The sequence below is a fragment of the Talpa occidentalis genome, unplaced genomic scaffold (assembly GCF_014898055.3).
Source record: "Talpa occidentalis isolate TD23 unplaced genomic scaffold, MPIMG_talOcc4v2.1 talOcc4.9, whole genome shotgun sequence".
In the NCBI taxonomy this organism is placed as follows: domain Eukaryota; kingdom Metazoa; phylum Chordata; class Mammalia; order Eulipotyphla; family Talpidae; genus Talpa; species Talpa occidentalis.
This window is the reverse complement of record NW_023605305.1, coordinates 72,118,374-72,139,897: the sequence shown is the minus strand read 5'-3', so window position 1 is coordinate 72,139,897 and position 21,524 is coordinate 72,118,374. Positions and strand designations below refer to the sequence as shown.

Genomic DNA, 21,524 nt, shown 5'->3' with positions numbered 1-21,524 from the left:
TGCACTCCAGTGATGCAGCTCACTGCAACACCTCAAAAGAACAGGCTGAAACATATAAAATCATGATTTTTAAAAGGCAATGATGGTCAAATACTGGTAATTTCAACTTGTTGTCACACTTGCTTTTCCTCTTCTATGTATGTGTTACTCAGGGTACTCTCAGGAGCCTAACTGTAGTTGGAAAAGATCCTCTCCAGGCAAAGAGGACCTAGAACTTTTCATGTAATATTCAAAATTTCAATGCTTTGGAGGGAAAACCTGGGAAATCCACGTCAGGCAGCAACTTTGGTAAGGCACAAAATTGAGCCAAGGGCTACAAGGACAAGTCATCAGTACTTCAGTGTGCCATGACAGCTGCTCTGTACCCGTACTTAGGCACTTCAACTGATTCAGGATCTTATTCAACTTCAAAGGCACGCTGAGAATGTGCATCATTATTTTTGTCTTATAGCAGACAAAACTGAGAAGGTAACATGAGGTTTCCTAAGGTTTGAGCATCCAGAGGTCTTGGGAGATCTGCTGTCCTGTCCCTCCCTGTGGTTCGATCTAAATTAATCCCATTTCCACCCCAGAAGCTGGAAGAGCAGTTTGCATATGAAACACAAATACCAAGGGAAGGAGTCAGAGTTTCAAGTTGTTATGTAAAGGAGTCCCTCTTCACTTTAAAGACATCACTTGTCTTAATAACTTGTATCCCCACTGACCCAGAAGTATGGTGAGCACACCGCAGAGATGTCAGTACCACTCCTTGCCACTGAATCCACCTACCAAGGACACACCAAAAATGGAGAGTTCCAAGAATTGCATTTTCCAGGAAACTTTATATAGTTCGGTGCCTAAGCATCTTTCTTTTTTCTTTTTTTAAAAGATTTATTTATTTTTTATTTTATTTATTTATTTATACAAGCACTGGGTACAGTCAGAAGCGCGGGAGGGTGAGAGAATTCACCAGAGCCAGAGCGGGGAGCAGAGCAGGCAGAAGGAACGAAGGACACTGCTGAGGGGAGCAGCGGGCGGTGCCTAAGCATCTTTACTACCACCTTAAATTATTGATTTATTTATTTATTTTGGTGAAAGAATTACAGATTCATAGAAAGTTGCAAAGAGAGTACAGAAAGGTCCTTCATCCTGTTTCCCGTAACATAATATCAAAGCCAGGGAGAAGATATGGGTAGATATGTGTGTGTTTCTACAACTTTTATCTATCATCTTTTTTGACAGATTTTTTTTTAAGACTTTTATTTATTTATACAAGAGTTGGGGTACAGGCCAGAGGCATGAGTGCGGGAGAGGATTCACCAGAGACAGAGTGGGGAGCAGAACAGGCAGATGGACCAAAGACACTGCTGAGGGGAGCAGCGGGCGAGACAGGAGAGGTCTGCAGCGCCATGTGGGACTCTCCCTGGCAGGCCGGGAATTGAACCCTCACTGCAGAGGCTGAGGACAGCTTGACCCTTTCCATGTCTTCCCTTCTTCCCCCTTCCCACTTGCTGCTTTTCTCCCTTCTTTGCTGATTCCTCCTGCAGGTTCCATTCCCTGGTCCTTTCCCTTGCCTCATCGATGTCTCCGTTTCTGTCTCTCTCTTCTACTGGTCCATGGGGTTCCCTCTTCCTGGGTTCCCTGTTCCTCATTTTCCCCTCCCCTCCAAACCACTAAACAATAAAACAAACAAAAACCAGAAGAAAACAACTATAAAGGATGCGGAGATATTGGAAACTGTTCTGTCTTGGTAGGAATGGAAAATGGTGCCTCAAAAAATGATTTGCCACATTATCCAGCAATTTCATTTTCAAGAATTTCCTTTTCTAAAAGAACTGAAAATAATCCTGATATCACCTGAGTTAAATATACCCCAAAAAACAAAAACAAAAACCAAACCAAACCAAACCAAAAAACCCGGAAAGCAAGGACTTGGAACAGACAGAGGCAGAGAAACAACCCAAGGAGCCACTGCTGGCAGGATGACGAAGAAAACACGATGTAACCACACAAGAGAATACTGTTCTGTGTTGAAAGCGGAGGAGACTTGGCAGTACCCATCAGCATTAATGAACCTTGAGGGCATTATATTAAATGAAATAACCCGGTCACAAAAGAAATACTATACGATTCCACTTATATGAGGTCCTTAGAGTAAGCAAATTCATAGAGACAAAAAGGAGAAGGACGGCTGCTAGGGGCTGGGTGGAGGGGGAACAGCGAGCTAGTGTTTACTGGATACAGAGTTCAGTTTTGCAAGATGAAAAGTTCTGGAGATGGAGACTGGTGATGAGTGCACAACAATAGGAATGCACTCAATACAACTGTACTGTACACTTACACATGATCATGATGGTAAGTTTCAGAATATGTATTTTACCATAATTTAAAAACTTAAAATTCTTTATTACCCTATATCTCACCGGGTTCAATTTTCCTTTGCAAAAAAAAAAAAAAAAAAAAAAAAAAAAATTAAACCTTTTACATGGAAAATTTCAAACATACATAACAAAGTAAGTATAATATCCCCCCAGGTACTCACTGCCAACAGAAACACTTCAAGGCCCGCCTTGTCTAATGCACACCTGCACACCCACCCATGTCCTCTGGGCTAACACAGGCACCGTCACATCATTTCTTCTTTATACCTGAGCATGTACTGCATGTAAAAGCTTAAAAGAAAACAAAACCAGGACACATCATTACTGAATTTAAAGGTTTTCAAGTCGGAAGTGAACACAGCACAGTGGATTGACATGCTCTTATAAGACTTTCACTATGTAACTTCACGCTCCCTTTTTTATCCTTTGCCCTTTATTTATCAAGACATTTTAGTCACTTGTCCTGTTGAATTTCCCTTCCATAACTGGCTGATTATATGTCCCCATGGTGTTCTTTCAAGTTCTTTTTTTTTTTTTTTTTAAAGATTTATTTATACAAGTACTGGGTACAGTCAGAAGCGCAGAAGGGTGAGAGGATTCAGCAGAGCCAGTGCAGGGAACAGAACAGACAGACTGACGAAGTACACTGCTGAGGGGAGCAGCGGGCGCGGCAGGAGAGGTCTGCGCGCCATGTGGGACCCTCGCCGGTGGCCGGGGATCGAACTGACGCTGCAGAGGCTGCAGAGGCTGCAGAGGCTGCAGAGGCTGCAGGCAGCTTCGCAGCCCAGCGCTCAACCGCTGCGCCACCAGGGGAGGCCCTCTTTACAAGTTCTTGTATCTGCTGTATTTTCAGTAATCAGGCAGTTAAGAGTTGTGGGGGCATACTTAAAGGTGATGTTGTGCTGCATGTCATTTTAGTAAGACCTCAGCAGATGAGGTCAGATTTGCATCTTAATAACTGCTCTCTAAAGACTGTGTGGCAAACGGATTTCAGAGATGGCAGGAAACTGCAGAAATAGTTGGAAAATGAGAGGAAGATCTGACCACAGGTATGATGAAGGAATAGATGATTTCAGAGTTAGGGTGGGAAAAAAATTCAGCAGATTGGAGACCGATCTAAAGGGTTTCTCTCTAGTCTGGTGACATGCGTAAGAGAACATAGGAAAAGCAGATTTGGGGCAGTGAGAAGGGTTAGTTCAGTTTTAGCTATGAAGAGATGAGATCATCCAGGTTATGTCCAAAAGGCAGTGAATAACACTGAGTTCAGGAAAAAAGTCATCAGCAACACATACTGCTGAAACCACGACAGATCTGATCAATTAGAAAGAGTGAGGAGCCAGCAAGCAGCAGGTGAAAAGCCACAACAATGATAAAGCACAAGTGGGAGTGAGGTTAAATGCATCAGAAAGGTACAGAAAGTGCACGTGTCCACCAGGTCCGGTCACTAACAGATCGCTGATGGTGTTGCCCAGATCACTCCCATAAGGGTGACTGGAGTAAAACTGTGACTTGAAAAATAACGGGGAGGTGAGTAAGCAGAGATCATGTCAACTGTTCCTTCTCAATTTAGCACATCAGTGGTTGCCCAGTGCTGGAGAGGAGGGGTGTGGAGGGATTGATGGGTGATGGCTGGGGACGTGGGGGTGTACATAGGGTTTCTTTCTGGGGTGATGAAAATGTTCTAAAATTAATTGTACTGATGGTTGTTTCTCAAAAATAAAGGGGGTGCTTAAAAAAAGCGGGGAAAGAGACTGGTTGATAGCTAGAGAAGGTTCAAGATTTATTTTGAAACAATACTTGAACTCACTTAAAGATCAGCAAATAATCATTTAAACTAGAACTCTCTGAAATCCTCTGGAATGTAATCAGGCATTCATAGATGAATAAAAAATGTATGATGACAACTACTAAAATCAAATAATATGACGCCGCCCTTTTGGGGAAATTCTGACTTCACTGAGAAACTGCTTGTAAGAATGATGCCCTTCCCTTCCAAAGTCAAGCCCTCTGCCTGCGTTCTCCATCCCATTCCTGTCCACCTCTTCAAGGTACTTGTCCACTTACTACCTCACTGACACTCAGCACCTGGCATCTTTGAACTTCCATGCTACTTATGTAGCACTTAGTACAGTGCTAAGCTCACAGCTAGACCAGGTTTGGTTGCTTAATTGCTGTGTGCTCAGTGGCAAGTTACATAATATCTTGAGAAGCTTTCATTTCAGCGTTCCTCCTCTAAAAGAGATGGGGTGTGGGAGAATAACCACTTCCGGGGGGGGGGGGGGGGGGCACTGTGAGGCACTTAGCTAACACTGAGCAGCTGATAATGTTACTGTTCTGCTGCTCCTCTACCTCAGCTAGTTTCTTCAAAAACCCTTCTTCACTTTTTCATACTCATCAAGTACGGCTCTTAATCCAAGGGATTCTTTTCAAGCACCGACTTGACTTTCAGGGGCACTGAGCTCTGAAGACCACTCCTCTCTTCTTTAGTGCTCTTCCTCCCTTAAGGTCCACATGGCCTCTCTCTGGACCTGCTACTGCCTCCAAGGCTGCTCTTCATGGGCTGCCCCTTCTCATGCCTGCAGGGTCGTCATCCCTTTTCACTGCTGTCCTCTCCCCAGGCAATCCCACCCATATTCAGGGCCTCCCTACAGTCTGACACCCTGGCACTAAGCAGGCACTCATAAGCTGTTCCCGACCACCATCTTCTGGGTCCAACCCTGTTCTTTCCTGTGCTCCAGACTTGAATATTTGACTGTAAACTGGGAATCATCACAAGAGGGGAGCATATATTCCAAAGTGAACTCTGCCTTCCTCCCAAACCTACCATTTATTCTCATGCTCCCTGCCCCAGCACATGCCCAATCCTTGCCCTCGCAAATGACCATGCATCAGTCGTGCTGGTTTTACTTTCTAAATCTCTCTCCAGCAAGATCCCTACATGCCACTTCCATCTTTGTTCAACTACTCACTATTATTTTTTTTGACCTAGATTACTGAAACAACCTCAAGCTGATCTGTTCCTATTCTCTCTGTTCACCACCCTTGGTTTTATTAGTGGATCTCTATAAAACACATGTCTGAAGCACTTTAAAGTCCTAATTTCCCCATCTCTTACAAAAAAGTTTGAATCCTGGCACACAGGGGCCTATTGGATCTGATCCTGATGAACTTAAACTGAAGTCCTTTTGGGACTGAGAATACACCTCTGGCCTGGCGACATTCCACTAATCCCTTAAGATTTAGCTCAAAGGTCAATTCCTTTACAATATTTTTTTCCCCACTTATCCCACTCCTGGTCAAGTTCTTTACTCCATCCCTAGCAGTCTAACAAAACTTTGTAAACAGAGCTTGTATTCAACATTCAGGAAGCACTGGTGTCATACTGTAAATGGTCACTGACCTGTTTCTCTGTATCTCCCCCCATCTGTGGAGGACAAGAGTCTTGGCCCTTTTCATCCCCAGCATCAGGTCCAATGCTCAGAAAGTTATAGGTACCCGGTAATGTTTCCAGAATTAACCTTCCCACTTTCTCTATCACCTCCCCCCCCCCACTTCAATTCTCTAGCCTTATAGATACCTTTCAGGTTCACTGGCTCTCTGCCCAATAAAGGAGGCACAAGTTCACATAATCTTCATGATAAGCTATAGGGTAGGCTCTGAACTATGATCCCCAACTTCAAGATCAAGACACTGAAGCTTCAATAAGTTAAACAAGTTGGAAAATGAGCACTGACCCAGATGTGAACACAGATTTTGAATCAATGTCATTTCAGCAAGTTCAGCAAAGTCCTTTCAGCACGTGACTCCTTCACATGTGCCCCCTTTTCACCTTAAAATTTCTTACTGCCTTCAGAAACTCTTTCCCTCTTTGAGAGGAAAACATCTCTCCTTGCAAAGATTAAACTCTCTTCAACTGTAACTTCTTATTCCCACTGGCCCAACTTCATCTGAGATTTTTTCCCCCCTTCAAGTCCCTCCTCTTCCCACCTAAAAATAACTTCAACAGTTTAGTTCTAGAGGAGAGGTTCTCAGAGTGTGGTCCCAGACCAGTAACATCAGCATCACCTGGAGCCTACCAGAAATACAAATTCTCAGGCACTACTCTGACCCCCAGAATCAGAAATGCTGGGTTATGCCAGAAAACAGTTTTAACAAACCATCCAGGTGTAGCCACACTAAAAATAAACAAGTGAAGCTAATTTTAATAATGAGTTTATTTAAGCCACTATATATTATCATTTCAAAGGTAATATTATTTTCCATTCTTTTTTGGTATTAAATTTTCAAAATCCAGTGTGTAGTTTATAGTTTTGACACAATTCAATTTGGACTAGGCATACTTCAAGTCCTCAACAGCTCTCCGAGGCTGTGGCAAGCACAGTGGACACACTGGATGGCACAGTTCCGGGAACTCTTAGGGCAAAGTCACTCCTGTAGTCACCTGTCTTTGCAGTGCCCAAAATGGGACTCATCATGGTTGTTCAATAAATAGCCCCCTAAAATCTGCGTTTTGTTTGGGACTGGCTATTTTGCCAAATAAGAATATTCTGTGGTCGGCCAGACCTGGCAAAAGCTCATAGCTGATTAAAAGAGATAATTAGGGGCCTCCCTAGTGGCGCGAGGGGTTAAGACGCAACCTATGAGGCTATCCGCACCCACTGCAGCATAAGTTCAATTCCCAGCCTGGGAGCTACCCACATGGTGCAGCAGACCTCTCCTGACTCACCGGCTGCTCCCCTCAGCAGTGTGCTTCAGTAGATGTGCCTGTTCTGTTCCCCGCTCTGTCTCTGATGTAATCCTCTCACCCACCCCCCCCCCCACACCTCTGGCCACACCAGTTCTTGTATGCATAAATAAATAAATCTTAAAAAAAAAAAAAAAAAGAATCACGTGCAAACTCCTTGCTATGGTATATGCAATGGGTGACTCTACATCAAACTGGGCCATGAGCTGGCAGACATTTAGTCAAACATAATTCTGGGTGTGTCTGTGAGGGTGCATCTGGATGAAATTAACATTTCAATCTGCAGACTGAGTAAAGCAGATTGCATTTCCAGATTTGGGTGGGTCCCATACAGTCACTTGGGGGTCTAAACATAAAAGACTGAGTAAGAGGGAAAGCCTCTTGCCCAACTGCTGTCAACTGAGACTGTTTTTTTTCCTGCCTTCTCAATCTAAAACATCAGTTCTTCACCGAGTCTTGAGCCTTCAGAATGGAATTACACTATTGGATCTCCTGGTCTCCAGCCTGCCCACTGCAGATCTTTGGACTCATCAGCCTCCATTACTGTGTAAGTCAATTCCAAACACCTATACACACACATGCACGCACACACATACACGCACACACATACATAAATATACAGAGAAAGAGCAAGAGAGAGGCATAAACTCTCCCTATATTCCTGCCTCTCTGGCGGGAACACTGATTAAATACAGAATGCAAAGCGTTTATGATTTGACATGTTTAAATTCTTAAGGCGTATCGCTCAACACGTCCTTCTCCTTATATTTTCCCTTAGCAATGAAAACTTTTTGTATTGTGAAAGGTGTCATACATATATGCACATAAAACTACAAAGAGTAACAATAAACTAAACACTGTACCAACTACTCAAGTTAAGAAATAACAGTATACCAGCACTCTTTAAGAGTGGCACTCAAGTGTGGTCCCAGGATCAACAGAACTGGCATCACTTGGAAGGTTACAAATACTGACTCCCCCGCCCACACACCTCTGCCTTAGGGTCTGCATTTTAAGAGGACTGCAGGTGACTCATGTACATTAACTATGAGAAGCTCTCCTTAGAAGCCTCTACATCCCCTCTCCTCACCTCCTCCGAGATAATACTCTGATTTTGCGTTAAATGCTTTTCTTTATAGTTTGACCACCCTCATGTTATCTACTCCCAGAAGATACAACCCCTAGTTTTGAAAACGGAGAGGAAGCACACACCAGCCGTCCGTGCAAGAAGTGGGCAGCACTGCCCCCCACTGGATGGAGGCTCCAGGAAGTGCGTAAACAGCCTCCAGTCCTTGTCTGAATTCTCTAAGAGTTGGTAAGACCCCTCTGGGGAAGTTGCAAGCAAGGTAATGATTGAGTTTTGGGCAACACAGGGCTCTCTACACTCAGGTGCCTGGAAAGGCTGAGGTGTGGACCAGGTGCTGGATATGAAGCAGAAATACGGTCAGAACGAGTGGGCTGTGCTTTCTGCTTCTGAGCTTTCAGGAAAAAGCTGAGACTTTTGAGTGACCTGAGGGGAGAGACCCTTATCAGCACATGGTCAAAACAGTCCAAGGTCTAATGAGATTCTGGATCAACTTCTCCTGGGCATTCTGTCCTTGAGTGAAGAAGACGGCCCTAAGGAAGTGAGGGGCTTGGTGATGACAGTCCCTGGCGGCACTGCTGTATTTGCCCACCACATCTTGCAAGGGAGTCTCTTCTCATTTTTTTTTCCTGTTTTCTGTATGTCATGTCCTACCTTCTTTGATTTATATTTTCATTTTGCTGGAGCACATTTTGTTTCCTCATAGTGTATGTGGCAAACTTTTTTAATCTTTCATTTCTGAAAATGACTTGATTCCATACTCATTCATACAGCAGGTGGATGCTTTGACTAAGTACAGAATTCTAAGATAATCATTATCCTTCAGAATTTTGAAGGCTCTGTACTCCTCTCTTCTTACTACCTAAGCTGCTGCCATAAAATCCAAAGACATGCAGATTCTTAATCTATGACCAAGTACCCTCCCGGCCTGTATGCTTGCAGAATCTTTCAACCCACTGTTCAGAGATGTTATGATGGATGTGGGTATATTTTCTTCTCTTGCAGGGTACACAGCATACCCTAACCTGGCAATTTATGTCCTTCATTTCCCAAGTTATTTTATCAATCACTCCCTACCTACCCTGTTTTTTCTCTACCTGTAATTACTATTATTCAGATGGTGGGGCTCCTACAGCAGTCCACTAATTTTCTATCTTCAGTCTGTTTTGTCCTTTTTCTCTTTACTTTTTGGGAAAATTACTCTCATTATTATGTATAGTTTTCATGTACAGCTCATATTTTTAAAATATTTCCAAAATATTTGCTTTCTGATTTAAAAAAAAAAATCTTATCCAATAAATGCGCTGTATCCTCCTATCACACTCATTTTATAGTCATTAGCAAAGCAAGTTATATAGCCATGCTAAAAAATTAAGGGGCGGGGAAATATACTCTACTTCCTATGAAGCTATGGCAAGAGTGGGAGTTTGTAATATCACCGAGAGAAGACCAAACATTAAACCTACCCCAACACAACTAAAGAATATGACATAGTCTCATCAATAAAAGCAACTTCTCATTTTAGCTGCCATACGGGATAAAAGTCAGGGGAGGCTGAGAGGACAGGGCATCTGTAGGCAAGGAGATGTATAGTTAAAACATGCCCTCAAGTGAATCTGATATATATGCCTCTCTGCTACAAAGCGCCTTTGACTGAAAAGCACTGAACCACACTAAATAATACATAAACCAGCAATGTGTTTCTTTAAAAAAAAAGAAAAACTTCTAACTTTTATAAAGCTCTTTCCCATGTATGATCTCCTCTGCAGAAACTAAATGACACAGTAGATAGAGAGCTTTGGTATTGGATTTTGGATTCTGGTCCTACCAATTAGCTGGCAACTCTGGCAAGTTAACCTGTGACCTTCTCTACATGTAACATTGGACATTTTATTTCTACCATAAAAGAGTGCTGTGCTGACTAAACAACAATATATTTAAAGAGTCTGGTCCCTTTAAAATTTTCTTTTGACCTGACTGGGCTACTCATATCAAAGACGACGTGACTGGATGCCATGATCCAGACAGATACAAAACATGTAAGTAACTGAAGTGGCTGCAGGCATAGTCCCAAGATGGCTGCCCCATCACACAGTAGGCCACTTGCAGCCACCTAGGGCTTCCTTCTGATAAGGTCCTGATATCTTTAAGCAATAAGGAAAAGAGACTGTTCCTTCCCAGGAACAAAAAAGATGGTTTTGGTCTTTTGCCTTTAAAGGAACTACCTTATTTTCCTCCCAAGAATCACATTCCTTCAGCAATCAAAAAAGATTAACTCATGCCATTCACAGCAACATGGATGGAGTTAGAAGGGATTATGCTCAATGAAGTCAGTCAGAGGAAAAAGAAAAATATTGGATGGTTTCACTTATAGGGGGAATGTAGGGGAACCAAATAAGGGATCAGGGGAAAAAAATAACAAAAACCACAACGAAACAAAACTGAACAGATAACTATAAATCAGAGACATTCTGCAGGGGAGGGGGGAGGGAGCGGGATCAAAACGAGGAGGGGAAGAGTACAAGGGACTATGGTGATAGAGCATTCCAGAATTGATGGTAGAAATTCTATGGGGATGACACCTGAGAAAAGAAAGTAAGCACTGTACAGTAAAAGCTAAATAAATAATTTTTAAAACAATCACATTCTTCAGGTCCTAGATTGTGCAGGTTTAGACTTTTCATTCAGGATAACAATCTTTGGTTTCTTGTATTTTTTCCCTTAATACCTTTGAAAGATGAAGAAGGTGGCAGTGCCTAAAGTCATACAAATTGTTACGGCCTCCAGTAACTATGTGACTCCTGGCCCACAAACAGCTCCATTCCTTCTGCATGCACATAAGTGTTGAATTATCTTCCTTCTTCTCATTAGCAGTGCTATCCTCTCCTAAGGTACAGGGCCCAGTATCTTTTTGTTGCTGTTGTTTAACAGGTTTTATTCATAACTATACAGCAATAGATACTATATAGCAATGCAGATTATACTTATGCTGAGAATCAGATAAACATTTTCTTTCTTTGACTTCAAAACCAGTCTAGGGGCCTCCCCAGTGGCGCAGCGGTTGAGCGCTGGGTTGCGAAGCTGCCCGCAGCCTCTGCAGTGCCAGTTCGATCCCCGGCTGCTCCCCGGCCACCGGAGGAGGGTCCCACATGGCGCGCAGACCTCTCCTGCCGCCCGCTGCTCCCCTCAGCAATGTACTTCAGTCCTTCTGCCTGCTCTGCTCCCTGCTCCGGCTCTGGTGAATTCTCTCACCCTCCCACGCTTCTGACTATACCCAGTGCTTGTATAAATAAATAAATAAAAAGTTTAAAAAAAAAAAAAGTTTAAAAAAAAAAAAACACAAAACCAGTCTAATCTCTAATTTCATTGATATGTCTTTGTTAAGAAGCCCTTTCAATACTGCTAGAAAATCTCCAGGTTTGTAAAATCATAGTTTGTCTTGCCACCAAAATCTTTTTAAGTTGAGATAAAAAACACGTATCATAAAATTTACCATCTTAACCTTTTTAAAAGTGTAGCTTTAGTAACTACATGTACATTGTGCAACCTCTCCCAACTTTTCATCTTGTAAAACTGAAGCTCTATATCCACTGAACAACTGGCTTCCCTTTCCCTCCAGTTTCCAGCAACCACTATTCTACTTATATTTTCTGTTTCTTAGGGTTTAACCATTTTAAAAATCTCATATACTCAAGTAGTATCTGTCTTTTTACAACTGGCTTATTTCACTTAACAAACTGGCTATTTCACTTAACATAATGTCCTCAAGATTCATCCATGTTTCAGCATATGACAGGATTTCCTTCCTTTTTAAAGTGGAACAATATTCCATTGTACAGAAATACCACCTTTTCTTTACCTCTTCATCTGTTGATAGACACTTAACTTGCTTCCATTTTTTGGCTATTGTGAACAATGCTGCCATGAACACGGGAGTACAAGTCAGAGCCCACTCTCTCCGCTACCAACTCCACTTCTGAAATGATCCCAACCTCAAAACAAGTTTCTAACTCTCAGTTCAGAGCTCTTCCCACAACAAACACTTGCTCACTGCCAAACATATGCCAATTACGCTGCCAGCGAGACTAGGTCTTGTTCTCAAATTGCTCATTGCCTAATGGAGAGCACCACATACACTAAAATAATAAAGCTCACCGCAGTTGTCCTGACAGACCTCACGCACCTACTGCAGCTTGACAAGAGACTGGGGAAAGGAGTCCTGGAAGACATGACCTAAGAGCAGAGTTCGGAATGGTGAGGTGTGAAACACAGACTGAGAAAGGTTTTCTTGTGAAGGCATCAAGACAAATTTTCAAAGCACCGTTCAAAGTATTTTAGGGGGCCTCCGGGTGGCACAAGGTTTTAAGCACAGTACTGTGAGGCTGTCTGCAGCCTCTGCAGCACAAATTTGATCCCTGGCCTGCCACAAGGCGCAGCAGACCTCCCCTGTCTCGCCCACTGCTCCCCTCAGCAGTGTATTTCTTTCAATCTGCTGTTCTGTCCCCCACTCTGTCTCTGGTGAATCCTCTCACCCCCCGCACCTCTGGCCTGTACCCCAGTTCTTATATGCATAAATAAATAAATCTTTAAAAAAAAAAGTTTTCAGGGATCTTGGAGTGTCCTGAATGGGTTTCAATCCCACAGTGCCAGATACCACCCCAATGATATGTTGCTTCATGACGCTGATCTGTTATGTTCAATGTATGCTAGAGTCTATCCTGCTTTTCGGCTCTGCCAGGCACAGTTCTCCACTGACCATAAGGGCCTGAACACATAATGCCTAAGTTTGACCTGTGCATTGAGATACTTTGAATTCAGATCTACCATAGAGTGGACATGGAGAATGATAGTATTACTCGTTTAAGGACATCACTCTTGCATCCTCAACTAATCAAATAATGTATAACTAATCTCACTCTTGAAGGGAACACTCCATGAGCAAGAAAACATGGGTAAGAAAAATGAAGGCAATGCACAGTATTTGACACAAAATTCAAGACATGGCTCCATACTCTTTATCTCTCTCCTTTATAATTCAGAAGTGACATAGTAGTCACAGAGCTATACATTGCAATGAAGACTGGTTCTGCGAATTTGGTTACATGGCAGACACTACCCGTATATTAAACAAGCTATAGTCATAGCTCCAAGCTTTGATAAAGATATGTCTAAAGGAGATGAAGGCATTGTATCAAAAAATACTGCTTTGAAAAATGAAATCTTGTCATTTGTGACAACATGGATGGATCATCATGGGATTACGTTAAGTGAAGTCAGAAGAAGAAAGACAAATACATGATTTCACTCATTTGTGGATTAAAAAAAAAGGCAAACAAACAAAACAAAAACAAACTGTGCACGCTGTCAGCAGAATGGCAGTTACCAGAAGGGAAGGCATGGGGAGGGAATAGGTAGAAGGGGCCCAACTGGTTAGTGGTGGATGGTGACTAGATAGTGGTGGGGTATGATGAGATATATGCAGTTGTTGAGGTGAGAAATTATACTCCTGGAACTTATACAGTGTTGTACACTAATGTTACTTCAGTAAAAAGAAAAAAGAAGGTGTATGGTATACTGTAATGAACAGTATTTTGTTTTTCCCAACCAATTTTGAGTGTACTTAGTTAAATATTCTTTAACTGAAAGAATAAAGTATAATCAATAATCAAAGGTAAGATTTTAACAAGCTTTTTGTTATATTGCTCAATGACTAATGACTAAATTAACCTTTACATAAGTCAGATGGTTTCTAATTCTTTGGTTTCAATAAAGTTGAAGTTGTAAATAACCAGGTAGTCCGCTAATTAGTAAATCAATTCTTTTTTTTTTTTTTTTTAAATGTCTGGGAGTTTTTTTGTTTTTTTTTTTTTAAGATTTATTTATTTATGTATACAAGCACTGGGTACAGTCAGAAGCACGGGAGGGTGAGAGAATTCACCAGAGCCAGAGCGGGGAGCAGAACAGGCAGAAGGACCGAAGTACACTGCTGAGGGGAGCAGCGGGCGGCAGGAGAGGTCTGCGCGCCATGTGGGACCCTCCTCCGGTGACCCGGGGAGCAGCCGGGGATCAAATCCGCGCTGCAGAGGCTGCAGGCAGCTTCGCAACCCAGCGCTCAACCGCTGCGCCACCGGGGAGGCCCAGTAAATCAATTCTTGATGACATCACTATGTGATTTTTGGCATGATGCAGTTTCAAAAAATTGAACAACATTGCTGTAACTAAATTTCTTCCTACCTTTTATAATTAATTGGTCAAGGATTTCAAAGGCTTAAAGTTATAAAAACAAAAAATAGGACTAGAAGACTCTCAAGTTGTCAACAAGTAAATTTATTCATCCATGATTACATGTACAAATTGAGAAGGGTAAAGTCCCGGATGCGACTCTCACTAAGGGAACCAATCCTAATAAACTCGTACTTTTTTGCTTAAAACTATTTATAAAAATTTATAATGCATTGTATTTGTTGCCTATGAAAAGATGTAACACACAAGACCTAAAAAAAAAAAATCAACTTTATAAAGAGAAAAAACATGTTTTATGGGCAAAGTAAATTAAAGTTTTTCAAGTCAATTTTAAGACTCTTTTTTGGTTGCTGCAGAGAGCTAAGCTATAGTGACCAAATAAAAAGACTTTCAAGCATTCACTGTTAGAATAAAATGATGTGGGGCAAGTGTGAAAGAAATACAAGTTCCAGAAGAAAAAGGAATAATTAAAAATTTCTGTTGAAGAAAAGCATTCTTTAAATGGTTGAAAAATAACATATCACTAAGGTAGGTCAGATTCTATAAGCTACATTTTAAAAAGTGATAACTTTAGGGCCTCCCTGGTGGTGCAGCGGTTGAGCGCTGGGTTGCGAAGCTGCCCGCGGCCTCTGCGGCGCCGGTTCGATCCCCGGCTGCTCCCTGGCCACCAGAGGAGGGTCCCACATGGCGCGCAGACCTCTCCTGCCGCCCGCTGCTCCCCTCAGCAGTGTGCTTCGGTCCTTCTGCCTGCTCTGCTCTCCGCTCTGGCTCTGGTGAATTCTCTCACCCTCCCGCGCTTCTGACTGTACCCAGTGCATGTATAAACAAAAACAAACAAATAAAAAAAGAAAGAAAGAAAACATGCCTCTATATAAAAAAAAAAATTAAAAAAAAAAGTGATAACTTTATTTTTAAATATTAATATTTATTATTCTCTGCAAGTTACAGCTCCTACAACTATAAACAGTATTTTTTGCCCCTTTTTACAATACTTCACATTAAATATATGTAGCATATATAAGGTTCTGTGCTATATGAATGTCATTTCATACATAATAAATTGAGTTAAGGTAACTTAGTATATAATTGATCATCACAATAAATGCATTATAATTTTTGATAAGCTTAAAAATTTATGATGAAAAGTTTTAGATGTCAACATAAAAATGTATGACAGGGTTCGCAATGTTTCAAAATTATTTATTCCAAACACCAGTATCCAATGAGGTTTTTCGTTGTATGACTCCTACCTTTGCAGCTTCATCTTCTAGCCTCTGACACTTAAACCCTAAATTCAAAGATTTACTCACTATAATAATTTTGTGTTTGCTTAGTTTCCCAAAGGTATTAAGGCCCTATTAGATGCTACTTGATAAAAGCCCAAGTCTCCATGCATATTAACAGTATTAAAGGTTTGGAAATGTCCAAAATAAGTGAAACTGCTTACATTTGTTTATCACAATGTCTCCCACATTTATTGAACTCTAGAACTCATTAAATAGCCCATGAAATCAGTGTTCCACTTGAATACCCTTGGGTAAATCATCTGAATCTTATGACCCAGTTTAAGATTGGCTCCCGGCAGGAGCTCAGTGTTGGATGAACAAATGACCACTGAAAGGTGGAAATGCACAAAGGAGTGGGTAATACCAGGTTTCTGCTTAAGAAGACTGGACCAGGAAAACACGCAGAAGGAATAATGGAGCATACGGGAAATCAAGGTAAAAACGCGCAGGAGACAGCTGAAAATACAGATCTGAACTTTGGAAGACAGATCTGGAGCATCTTATTGTTACAGGCAATAAAGGAATTCATGAAAGAATCTATGACACGGAGTATAGCAATCGTCCAGAATCCATCTCTTCCTCTCCTTACCTATTACCACTACCAGCCCCGGCTCAGATCACTGCAAAAGCCTTAACTGTATCCACTCTTGTCCACACCAAACATAAGCACCCTCTACCTAGCACCAGAATGGTCTTTAAAAAATGTTAAGTCACATCATATTTCTGCTTAAAAACCCACTACTACATCCCCCTGCACTTGATCTGGTCCTTGCTCACCTACCTGTCATACCAGCTGCCTGCCTGCCATGCTGCTCTGGCCACAGTGACCTCCTCTCTGATGTTGTCTCTAATTGGAATGTTCTTTCCTGAGACTTTCAGTTGACTGCTGCCCTCCTGTCATTTAGGGTCAAAATAAGTGTCTCATCTTAAGCTGCTACTGTAAGTCATTTAGTATCACATTATCTGATTTAATTTTTTTCTTAGCATTTAGCATAACAGAAAAACTAATGTTTAAAATCACTGATCTCCTTCCCCATGAGAGCAGTTCTGTCTTGTTCATACTATATCCCTAGCGCCTAGAATATGCTCTGGCCACAGTAAGTACACACATATTTGTTGCATGAATTAATAAGGGGTAGCTGAAAGGAGACAGGACAAAAACCAAAAAACTAAAAAGAAAATCAGGTGAGTAGAAGCTAGAGAAGAGTCTTAATGAGGTAGTGAAGAATGATGAGTAAGAATTTGGTAATTCCAACTTCAGAAAAGTAAGAGAGGTAGAAGGCAGATTATAATGGGTTAAATGAGTAATGGGAAGTTAAAGTGGAAAGGACAAAGGGAAGGAAGATGATGGAAAACTATTTCGAGGGTGAGAAAAGACAAAGAAGAGAATACTTGCTCATGCTTTCAAGCTGAATCAAAGAACCCAAGGGGAAAGGAGATAGTGAAGATAAAAAGGAGGATACTGGGCCTCCCTGGTGGCACAGCGGGTTGAGCGCAGCGCTGTGAAGCTGTCTGCAGGCTCTGCAGCGCGGGTTCAATCCGCTGCTGGCCAGGAAGCTACCCACATGATGCGGCAGACCTCTCCTATCTCGCCCGCTGCTCCCCTCAGCAGTGTATTTCAGTCTACCTGTTCTGCTCCCCACTCTGTCTCTGGTGAACCCTCTCACCTTCCCATGCCTCTGGCCTGTACCCCAGTTCTTGTATAAATAAAAATAAATCTTAAAAAAAAAAAAGGAGGATACTAGGACAAGGTCTGGGATGTCACAGAAAGAAATAGGAGCTTGAAGTCATATTACAGTTACCTTTTTTCAAACTACCCTATACAATTACAGTACAATGTTTTCTATTCCGAAATACCTACTCCCTGGAAACAACCTACTTGCATATTCTTAAGTACATTCAATCTACAAAATCATTAAAATTTCACACATCTTTTTTAACTCTTGCGAAGTATACACTGGGATGTTTGAGGCTATAAGGTCATGAGGAGTCTGTATAATTGCATGTGTTTCTGAGAATGGAAGTTAGGAAGAGGAGAGAGCAAAACAGGTGGAGAGGACACAATGTGTGCAAACGATTAAGCAAAGTGGCACCGACAGCAACAATGGGCAAGCTCTGAGTGAAGAGTATGTAATTATTCTTTGTAATGTTTATATAGCGTTTCTCTAAAATTCTAAATTAATGTACAAAAAAAGGTGAGAAAGAGAAATTTCACATACCTATACTAAGGAGGGGAGGCAATTTCCATGAATGGTTGGTCTACAACTGTCAAATTTCTTGTGAACTATCACATAACTTAAGGAGTAAGCAGCAAAAGTGTAACTGACAACAGTGGATACAAAGGGCAAAGGGTGAACTTTATAGCATTTGAGTAAAAGAAAGTGTTCAAGTTACTGTAAGGACTATTTTTCACTACAGAATGAATGTTTATATAGAGGGTAGATAATTCTCTATAATTTAGCATTCCTAATAAAAGGAAGTCAATCTTAACTATCAGGAGAAAACTATTTGGTTTCTAAAGAGCACATGCAGTATTTAAAAAAAAAAAAATCACCTAATGAGGTCATTCCTCGACAACAAGAATAGAAAAAAATGTGAAGTACTGTTTGTGATCCATCTCTAACAGACTAAGCAGGTAGTGGTTAAGACTTTGCTGTTTTGGAATATCCTAAGAGGGGAAAAAACCCTGAATATAAATTCTATTTGTAAATTTGATCCCTTTTCAGTTGTACAAATGGTTTGCTGATACAATCTTGGTGATGAATTGGCTGCCTAACAGTACTGCAACACATTTGGAAAAAATAAGACGAATAATATTCCTTAAGGAATATTAATTAGGTCAAAAACATACACAGAATTGTCAAAAATACCAATGACTAAGAGGCACTTTCTCCTATCTCTATGTGCAAAACTGTGCTCTCCCTGTCCTCTGAACTGAAGGAGCCACTAAAACTTGAGAAAACACCAGTGCTTTCTTGGTGATACTGATCTTCCTTTCCTATGACTAAAGACTCATGAGGAGACTGAAGTGAAAAAGGTCCCTCTTCCTAGCAGGTAGGCGGAAGAACACTTCCACTCATGAAATGTATGGGTCAAGGTTTAACTTGATAAGACAACAACTTAACATGCCTTATCTGATCAGGCTCCGAAAGCAGAAAGAATGACTGACAAGCCAGATTCAAGTCCTAACATACTGAGACTTTCTTGAGACACCAAGCCCACTTTCTCTCCAGGAATTCAGGATTTAAATGATATATTCTCTTTTAAACAAATGGAATCACTACTAATCTAATTTCCACGGGAGTTCAAGGCAGCCATTTGTGTGTAAAAGTAAAATTTTTATGTACGAGCTTTCATTATTTAAAATGGAATGAACCACACTATTCTTAAAGTCTTTCCATACAACATAAGCAGTCAGTAAAGGAGACTCATTAAGTGAAGCCATTTTGCTTTTTAAGGTTAGCACATACCAGGTTAGATTGCTGAGTAAAGTACTACCAAGTTTAATATCAACCACTCAACAAACACATGCTGAGGACCTAAGAGTTGTACTGGACTCTGAGTCTAGTCCCTCCCTGGCTCCCAGAGCTTAGAGTCTAGATGGCAAGACAGGACCTTACTCTGTAGGTATGCACTGAAAATAAAGAGCACAGACAATACCATTCCTAAATGTTCTAACAAAGGAAGTGATTCTCACAGCTATGGGACAGGTGGTTAGCAGGAACATGGATGGCGCTGGAAGGGATCATGTTCAGCGAAATAAGCCAGAAAGAAAAAGAAAAATACCGGATGGTCTCACTCATAGCAGGAATCTAGAAAACTTAAATAAGGGACCAGGAAAATGAGTAACTATAAGAAAGTGAAAATCAAAATCCAAAAAACTATGAACCAGAGACACTCTATGGGGAGTAGAGGGCGGGAGGGGAGGGATTGGGGTCAAAATAAGGGGGTTGCAATTGTATGGGGATTACAAAAATAAAATTTATTATTTAAAAAAATATCTTTCTCATTGCTTAACCAAAAAAAAAAAAAAAAGAAAGAAAGAAAGAAATTAGCTTTAAGAGGAAGAAGAGTCCACCTGAAAGGTGAGGAGGAGATCCTGCAGGCAGCTCTTCCATTTCGGAGAGATTTTCACATACACACTCCTATCTTTGAAGTCACATTCTATTGAGACTAAGTATCGTGCACATTCCCAGTTTACAGATGAAAGTGATGAGAAGACCTGACTAGATACAATAAGCAATGAAACCTAAGGTATTCGGTCTTCCAGGTCAGCAGCCAGGCTCTCTACTGGGGTGATAATAAGGAAAACAACTCAACTAGACCACAGGATATGTGAGGGACACAGCATTTAGAGTGGAAAGGGGAAGAAGATGAAATGCCAAAGAACAGTCAGGGCAGAGTACTGCAATACCCTACGTGAGAGGTAACAGACATGCATTCAATACAAAAGAAAAATCAGATTGGTACCATAGCTTTAAACTTTAAATTACCAATAATACAACAAAAACCCATGTTTCCCTTTTATGAATCAGTTTCAGAGGGGGAAACCTCTAACCAACAAATTTCCTGAATATCTACTGAGAATTCAAAAAACATAATTTGCCAACGTACTCTCAAATAGCATCAGAAATTTTTAAACAGCCTTATAAATAGTAAAACTGGAATTATCAGAGTATTACTGAAATCACAAGTTCACAAATTTCAGGGCTGCCTAAACAAGGAAGCCTCTTATACAACTCAATGAACAGTACTTTTTGCCTTTACTAAGGTGCTCAGCTGCCTGGATTTCTCACTCAGAAGTTTGAGATGGGCAAATATTTCCATATTTAAGCCCCGACCCGGCAAAGGACAAGGGCCCACTATGCAGAAGGAGACTACTCTCACTGGCAACGCTCAAGTCAGCCAGCTCCAAAATAAAGTTCTCAAGACTTCGGAATCAAGTCTGGAAGAAAACCTCCCAGCTACCGTTCGCCAGTCTTCCCAGCCTTCATGTAAAAGTCCTTACGGTCATGTTTTCCCAAAGGAGTGCCACAGTGTCACTTCCCAAAGTAACGCCACCGTGCCATTTCCCGCAGATGACAACCGCTCAGCTCCTGCCATGTTAGCCTTCCCCGAGTCAGACCCGAGGAGTTGCCGGCGTCCGGGCACCATCTCCGGGAAAGGGGCTGCTCCCCGCGCCCTACTCACCGCGACAGGGCGGCCGTGCTCGGGGCCGTCGGCGGCGTCGAGGCGCGGGGCCGGGGCGGGCGCGGCGGGCGCCGGGGCCGGGGCGGGCGCGGGGGCCGGGGCGGGCGGCTGCCGGTGCTTGCCGGCGCGCTTAGCCTTGGCCTGGATGCAGCGCTGGTGCAGGGCGAAGGTGTGCTGGCGCTCGAGCTCCAGGCGCTCGGGCGACACGGCCTCGTAGCGGGCCTCGCAGGTGCTGTGGTGGCGCCGGCACAGCTCGATGCGCCGGCGGAGGCGCTCCATGACCGCGCTGTGCCGCGGCAGCGCAAACTCCGCCATGGGGCAGGTGGGCAGCACCATGGGCCGCGGGCTGCACGGGCCGGGCCCGGGGCGGGCCTCTCGGGCCGGCTGGCACTGCAGGCTCCGCTCCCCGCCGGCGGCCCGTGCGCCTCACGGCCGCGCCATGGCCCCGCGTGCTGGGGAAGAGGCTTGCATGCGGCGGCGGGTCTCCTTTCGGCCCCGCTCGGCCCGATTCGGGCCGGCGCTCGCTGCCCGCTTCAGGCCGAGGCCTGTCCCAGCTGCCCCGGTCCCATTGTTTTCCGCACCGTCGCCGCCGCCATCTTAAAATTGTTTTCAGGGCT

General features: G+C 42.5%; 1 protein-coding gene across 1 annotated transcript in view; it reads right to left on the bottom strand.

The window, feature by feature from the left end:
* The window catches only part of MAML1 (mastermind like transcriptional coactivator 1), a 39,939-nt gene extending 18,696 nt beyond the window's left edge, over positions 1 to 21,243 (bottom strand). Inside the window, exon 1 of the mRNA XM_037498173.2 lies at positions 20,908 to 21,243. Coding sequence (XP_037354070.1) covers positions 20,908 to 21,243 — 336 coding nt within the window. The remainder of the gene's footprint in view (positions 1 to 20,907) is intronic.
* Positions 21,244 to 21,524: the final 281 nt, after the last annotated feature.